Below are 8,021 nucleotides of genomic sequence, written 5' to 3' on the forward strand. Positions count from 1 at the left end.
ATAGAAAATTTTAAGATATATGTCCAACATGCATGTTTTTTTAATAAAGGAAAGATAAAAGTATTTAAAATGTGTCTGAAGCACGAATAGGCGCAATGACACCATATATTCACATAAAAAGTCTACAGCAACGAAAAACCCAAAATAGATTGCTATAATCCGGACCATCCAGTATTACCGGTAATAGGCACAAGATCCATTGATTTGGTTGGAAATTTAATAATAATAATAATAATAATAATAATAATATTGATTTAAATATAAATACTAGCATATGTTAAGCACTGACAAAATGAACAAGAAAAGAAAACTCCAGATATATGTAAAAATCTACCACCAAAATTCACTGCCTTGGTTCATGGTTGACATAAACCGAAGAAGGAAAAGAAAGCCACACGTTTCTCAACCATCCACAGGTTTCGGTAAAGTTTTTAAATTATAAACTAGATGTCAAGTTTGATGTTTTAGTTGGTACATTCCTTAAATCTCATTGAAGAATCAGGATGATGCCCGGTAATAATTCTCGGGAAGGCAGAGTGAACGGGTTTCCATCCAAGCAACTTCATATGAAAATTGACAAGCTAGTTCACCATTATCTGGTTCTTACATTAGCAAGGAAAAAGTATAGGAGATGGATCTCTCTGCAGCTTTCCTTTTGACAAGTCTAGTTTCTTCATCTTCTCTTCACACCAAAGCAACTGCTCTCTGCTGATCCTCGCCATCCGTAAAACCCTGCGCAAGATTTTGACATCGATCAGTCCTAACAAGAGCTCCACGTCCTCTTCTGTTGCTGGCCAAGATTTCTTCTTCCAACCCTTCCTCTTTTTGCGCAATTCCTTCAATTTAATCTCTTTCTGCAGATATCAAGTACATACTGTCAGAATCATATCATATTAACATTTGTCAGCTACTTAACTAAATGAAGTTTTACATCTAATACAATCTATAACACAATTGACTAACCGAGGCACTTAAATTCAATTTTAGGACTAGAAAATTTTAGTGGAACTTGCAATATCAATGATAGCAGGTTCTATATGTTTATGCCTGAGATATTTGAGAAGAGGGAATTAAAGTAACGTATGCAGGAAAGGAGATCTAATGACTGTAACGTATATGTGAGGGGAAGGTAGTCAATAGTCATACCCAAAGAAGATATCAATAAGTTGATGTATAAAGTATTAAATCTTATTTGCAGAAGTAAATAATTTGCTTGTTCTATGGGACCATATTACCATATTTAATCAGTGTGGTCATTGCTGCGATGTCAATAAATATGGTGTAATTCGCATCAGGTAAAAGATTCATCGACTATGTTACATTGGACAGCTACCTTTGTTCCTAGGCCTCTTCTAGCATTTGAAAGTCTGATAATAAACATCATCTGAAGTGATATACATTAAGAGCTTATGCTCTGTTCTTCTCATCTTCACAGTTAAACATTTTAGCAGAATTTAAACAGTCAAAACGTTTAACTTTTTTACATACAAATTATTAGGTAGGACGAGATAGGCTAGTTCCTATACAAACTATTCAGCTATTGAGACTACAATGTGCAAAACAACATTGTATGCAAGGTAATCTATGAGAAAAAAATAGGGGGAAACATATGCTAAAACCTGTGAGTCTGTGACGCCCCCAGTTCTGGGTTACTTGACCTTATAAGACTTTTGGAGAGAAGCTAAAATGTTCTTGCGAGAAAAATATGCATCTAAAAATGATTTCACACAGACTGCCTGTAAACGATTTTAAATTAGATAGCATAACTGATTTACCTGTTTAAGAGATGACTGAACTTGTTGGAGGGGAGTAGGCAACTGAGTCTGACCTCCAAAAAGGTCACGGACACCACCTGATTTCTTCTTGTCCATTTTCAAGAAGTGGTGGAATGTGAGGATTGAGCTCTCTATTGTTTTAATTAAATCTGGAGCAAGTACCTTCAGATCTGACTCCTCTTCTTTCACCTCTTTTTTGTCTAAACCTGGGTAGTTTTTAATTCACAAATAAAAAATAATGACCATAATGAGGAATATATTCAAAATTCAGAAGGAGCGTTTATAACTGACATGAAACTTCTGAACATCAAGAAAAGAGAATTCACAAATAATATTTAAAGAAGACTGACTTTAGAGTTATTGCTAACTTTCAAGTCTTTAGGGCTGAAATTTTAATTACAGATCTACAGATTCAAGAGTATAGGAACCCGAAGTGAGTTTTACCTTGCACCATTGGAACATGCAGTAATTTGGGGAGCGATTTTCTAGTTTGAGCATATATTTCCGGCCTGTGACCCTGTTCAAAAGGTTCATTTTCGACAAACCTCTGTAACAAAACCTGAAACTGTTGGAATTGCTGAGCACTGTAATTGTAGGTGCAGGAATTTTCAGGTTCAACAGATATTTTCTGGCTTAAATATGTGTACTGGCAATGGAGCAACTCCCAAGTTAAGCATATATGAGCAGCATATGCGACTTCAAGATCTTGTAATGGGCTGTTAGGGAGCTCCTGTAACTGTTCAGTCTCATCCCCAGGCTCTTCAAACTTTTTCAGGGATAGGCATCGCAAAGGGGATGCAAGCTTCTTAGAAGTAAACCTTGGTGACGGAGTCGATGAACCTTGAGGACCTGTATCACGAGACCTTGGTGACGGAGTTGATGAAAATTGAGAACCTGCATTAGGAAACCTTCGTGACGGAGTTGATCACACAACACTTCAAAAATTATATGCAATTTGAATAGTGCAACTTTTAAGTTATCAAGGAAGTCAATCAAACTTATTACCAAATTTACATAAAAGCATGATTGCAATTAAACTATTGTTACTAAGTACATATTTGGGAATATATTTTATAAAGTGTTATAGAGAACTTGGAAAAAAAAAACATTTCAAATATCTTTTTAAAACACATAAGCAGTAAGTGTATTACATATCGATTTATTAGCAACCTGAGGAAACTAGTCCTGTTTGTTGCTCAATTATTTAGCAATAATGTGTTATATTAGTATGTCATAAAATTCTGTTTTTTGGATATGGTCAATTGCACTTGTAAAAATTGTTCAATGATCACATGCACATACCGACAGAAATCAAGGTACTCAGACACACATATGGACTAATACTCAAACCTTCAGGTCAATTATATAGCAGTTATGTTAATTATGTTGCTAAGTTTTGTTGTTTTTTTATTTATGATCAATTGCACTTGTAGAAATTAAGATACTCAAGACACAGATACCGACCGAGATTGAGATAATCACACACGTATCGACAGAAATTATAATAATCACACACATGCCGACAGAAATTGAGATACTCACACGTATTTACAGAAAGTATAATAATAACACACATACCGACAGAAATTGAGATACTCACACACGTATTTACAGAAACTATAATAATCACACACAATCCCGACACTGAGATAGAATCCTCAACCTTCCTCTAATTCCCGAGAGGAGATAGTGATTAATATGTAGGATTTCCCACATGTAGATAACGAGATAGAATCACATGTTGTAAAATCCATTGCATATTCTCACATTATGACTGACTACAATTCACATATGTGTACCAAATCATATCCAAGAAACACATCAATTAAAGAGAGAAACAGATAAAACCCGAAAACAATACCAATGTCGTTGAGCTGCTGAGCACTCAAGCGATCAAACAACAGCATTCTTTCACAATACTTATCATACACCTCCGCGAACCCCGACCAGAACTGCCTCCCTTCCGCTTCCACATCCCTCCAATCAGCCGAGCTCGTCTCGCCTTCCTCCTCCTCCCCCTCCTCCTCCTCTTCGGGGCACGTTTCCTCCGGGATCAGCACCATAAAGCTATTCCTCCGCAGCTCCTTCAACCTCCTTTTCACTTCATTCGTAATGAAATCATCGTCATCATCCTCCTCATCACCATTATCATTATTGTCTTCAGGCTCAACACTGATTGATTTGCCCAATGCATCAACATTCTGTTCAGCAGCTGCCTGTTCTGACTGCTGAGCAGACTTAGCGTCTGAATCATTCAGCGGGGCTTGTTTGTGGGCTTTTTTTCTTATTTTTTTCAGGAAATCCATTGATAGCTTAGCAATGTGCAGCTGATGCCTGGTCTATTTTGTTGGGGATCAGGGGTTTAATGTGCGAAATGAAGTGAAAGATTTCAGGGAGTGAGCAGGTCAGTTTAAGTCATGAAACCCTAAGAAATTAGGGACGGGGAGGACCAGAATTTACTGCACGGGAAACAATGACCAAACTGTCGAATTATATACTTATATATAATAAGCCTAAGGGACATAATTTGGTCGCATGGTCCTATGGTCCAAAAGCTTATCATCCGTTGGATCGTATATTGAACAAATAAGCACCGTTAGATTAGAACAAAATTAAATTCTGTTTAAAAAGGAAACTGACATCTACGCATGTTTATAATTCCTTTTCTGAATCCAAAACAAATTCTTTCTTTCATGTGTTTTTGGTTTTTTTTAATCCAAAATAAATATTTTCTACCAATTTTATTTGTAGAATCATATAAATCGAACCGTCACAAAATTATTTTTATCTAATATATTTGAAAATTAATAAGCCCAATTTATATGAGAAACGAATACAAAAACTTTTTCTTAATCCAAAACAAATTCTACCACCTTATTGCATTTTTATGATTCTATCTTCTTAATTCAAAACAAATCGTGTTTATTAATTTTAATCTCGAACCATAAAAAATTTTAAGAAAATATTTAAATCACATTAAAATAATTCTAATATAAAATACATTTATAAATATAATCTAATAGGAGTTGGCGTCACATATTCTACTTAAAATAATTTAAAATTTGATAGAAATAATATAATACTTTGGCATGATACACACAATTTTAATTTATTATTTATAAATTAAATTTTTTCACATTATTTAAAATATATTTAAAAAGTTTATAAATAATTAAAAAGCTCCCGTGCCTTGCACGGGCTATAAGCTAGTATTATATTACAGCAGGAAGTAGATTTTATGTTTTAAAAAATTCGAGATGACCGGAAATCTTTTAAATCCCTTCACTAGGTAATTGCAATTCGGATCCCCTGTCTTTCGTTCACAAAACGATATTATCATTATACTTTTGAAATATCAAATTGGACCCCATAACTTTATATTCCAAGAACAATATGCACCTCACTCCGTTAACTGCCGTTAAAATACTCTTTCCGTTTTTAGTTGTCACATTTAGTTTTGTACCGGTCAAATCAACCAAAACTTGACTAAAATTTATTGATATTTTAACAATTGATAAAATAAAAAATATATATCACCGGAAATAACTTTTAATCTACTTTAAGATGTAATTTTCAGTTTTTTAAAATAGTGAAAGAGTGACTCCTAATCTTTGGTCAAAAATTAGTCAATTTGACTAATAAAAACAGAAATGTGACAACTAAAAAGGGACTGAGGGAGTAGCATATATACATTATTTTTTTATAAATGAGTTAATTCAATAATAAAAAACCATACGGCATCTACATAAACAGTCGCGTCGAACAAACAAAATACAGAAACAATCACTGATTAATCCATTCTTCTTGGAGATAAAATCACGTGATTTGTTGAAGATGATATATACACATACTTCGCCACTTTCGCTTCCGCCACAATCAGTTTGAGCTATCGACTGAGAATGCAATCCCCTGACAATTTCTATTACTAAATCAAGCACCATGCTCACACAAACGGTGAGAATATAACAACTCACACAAATGGTGAGACAACAAAAAAAATAAAACCATTGACAACCTAACAACCAAATGCGTAAATGAAAAATTAGCTAAACCAACGCAATCCTTAGATCTGGAGAACAAACCCACAAAGATAACTCGGACCACTTTCGAGGATAAAAACATCGGGAAGAACGAGAAATCCGTAGCTCCGTGGAATTGAGATCTAAGAAAAAAAGGCTAAATCGGAAAAGGCTTTGAATCCTTAGATCCGGAAAAACAAACTAAGGTTAAAAATGTTTTATTGAAAGAAGAAAGAAAACACGAAAGGGAAAGAAAATAAAAGATTTTATTACATTTGATCACATGATTAATAAATATGAATTATTCTATTTTAAAAATCAAGAAATATGTATTTTCTATTAAAAGAAAATATATACTTATTAAAATATCAATAAATTTCGGTGAAATTTTGGTCAATTTGACCGGAACAAAACCAAATGTAACAACTAAAAAAGGACGGAAGGAGTATTTTAACGGTAATTGTAAGAAGCTAATGGCAGTTAACGGAGGGGGTGCATATCGTTCTTGAAATATAAAGTTTTAGGGTTTGATTTGAGTTTTTAAAAGTATGGGTAAAATATCGTTTTTAAACGAAAGATAAGGGTTCAAATTTTAATTACCTCTACATTTATTTATAATAAACATTGTCTAATTAGAACGGTTCATGTTTGAACTCTAACTCCAGCAATTATATACGGTTCATGTTTGAACTCTAACTCGAGCAATTATATTTAAATGAATTGTAATCCTTATTTTTGATCCAAACACACTTAAATTATTTTTTTTATAGTATGCAACTTAAATTTATAATTCTTGCATGTTATACTCCCAAGCGCTTTTCTGTTAATAAATACATACTTTCATATTTTTTAAAATAAATAAATGAATTTTTTCTGAAAAATAAGGTAAGACAAACAAGACCATAAAAATACAAATAAGTAATGTTAACCGTAATTTTTCACGGAGAATCGAATTGGAATTATAAAAATGTAAGCATTACAAAATTTAGATAGCAAAATCTCATGATAAAAGTGGAGGTATCCATGTGTATTTGGACCAAAGTTAAGTATGACAAACCGTAATTAACTCTGTTTAAATTTAAAATTTTATTTTCAAATATAATTTGTGACATTACACGAAAAATGAAGACGAATGTAGCCTTAATTTTTATCGCTTTTCAAATCTCAAATTTTATTATTATGATTGTGAATCAAAAAAATTAATTGAAGTTGTTGTTTGTAATTGTTTAATTGTACTCACATTTGTACCGTAAATTTTATAAACCTGATCCTTTTTATTCGAGGAGATTAAAAAACACTCGGATCTTAGGTACAAACGGGTGAGATTTTAGTAGGTAAATTAACGTCCTAAATGGTGAAGGAATCGTCGTATGCCTTGGAGGATAGATTGTTACGAGCCATACTTGTCATTCAGGTATACTTCAAAAGAAACTTGTCTAAAACTATCTATAGGCGGTAGGCGTCGAGTTATTGATGTGAGATGGATCCAGAAAAGGGTAGTTTCTAGTTATAATCTAGAAACGATTAATGTATATATTTTACAGAAACGTGAAATTAAGGTAGGCGATAAAGTAGCTGGAACACATGGACGTGTAATATCTTGTTTAAGTTTAAATATTCATATAATATGATTTATGCAATGTGATAATGCTTATTAACTTCATATATATTTAATAAATTATATATACCAACATATAATTGTAAGTTTTAATTTAAACTTGTATATTTTATAATATTTTGTTTATTTAGACTAAACGATAATTATTGGAAAATTTGAAATAATAATGATATTTAATGTTAGTGGACCATATCCAGCTCATATTCCTTGGATTATAAACTACCAGGTTAAAAAATAGAAAATACGATACTAGATCATTTTCTGTTCAGATCCGGATCTCAAATATCCAGGATCGGTTTATATCCGAATAAAATGATTGGGGGCCCAAATCTGGACAAGCTAAAAATAATATGATCCGATACTTGAACACTGGGGTATCCGGTATCACCCGTATCATTTTAAAGCCCTACTCCCATCCCATTAATAATGATGGCTCGTCTGCATGCACAAAAATCTTCACCAATCATTGTTTACACCTAAGTAAAAAGCGATTGTTAGTGTGTGCCCGGAAAAACCCTTATTATTATAATAGGGGGCACAAACAGGGATAGTTGTTGGAGTTGTCATTCAATATAATATACTACTCCCTCCGTCCCAGCAGGAAGCTTA

At 33.0% G+C, this 8,021-nt stretch overlaps 1 protein-coding gene across 1 annotated transcript; it reads right to left on the bottom strand.

Moving 5' to 3' along the window:
- Positions 1-417: 417 nt before the first annotated feature.
- On the bottom strand, positions 418-4,237 carry LOC108224521 (uncharacterized). Its single transcript, XM_017399169.2, has 4 exons — positions 3,637-4,237; positions 2,220-2,669; positions 1,776-1,981; positions 418-854 (listed from the first exon to the last, which is right to left on the bottom strand). The coding sequence occupies exons 1-4, from the start codon at positions 4,079-4,081 to the stop codon at positions 609-611; spliced, it is 1,347 nt and encodes a 448-aa protein (XP_017254658.1). The 5' UTR covers positions 4,082-4,237; the 3' UTR covers positions 418-608.
- Between the last annotated feature and the right edge of the window lie 3,784 nt (positions 4,238-8,021).

Source organism: Daucus carota, chromosome 6 (assembly GCF_001625215.2).
Source record: "Daucus carota subsp. sativus chromosome 6, DH1 v3.0, whole genome shotgun sequence".
Taxonomy (NCBI): domain Eukaryota; kingdom Viridiplantae; phylum Streptophyta; class Magnoliopsida; order Apiales; family Apiaceae; genus Daucus; species Daucus carota.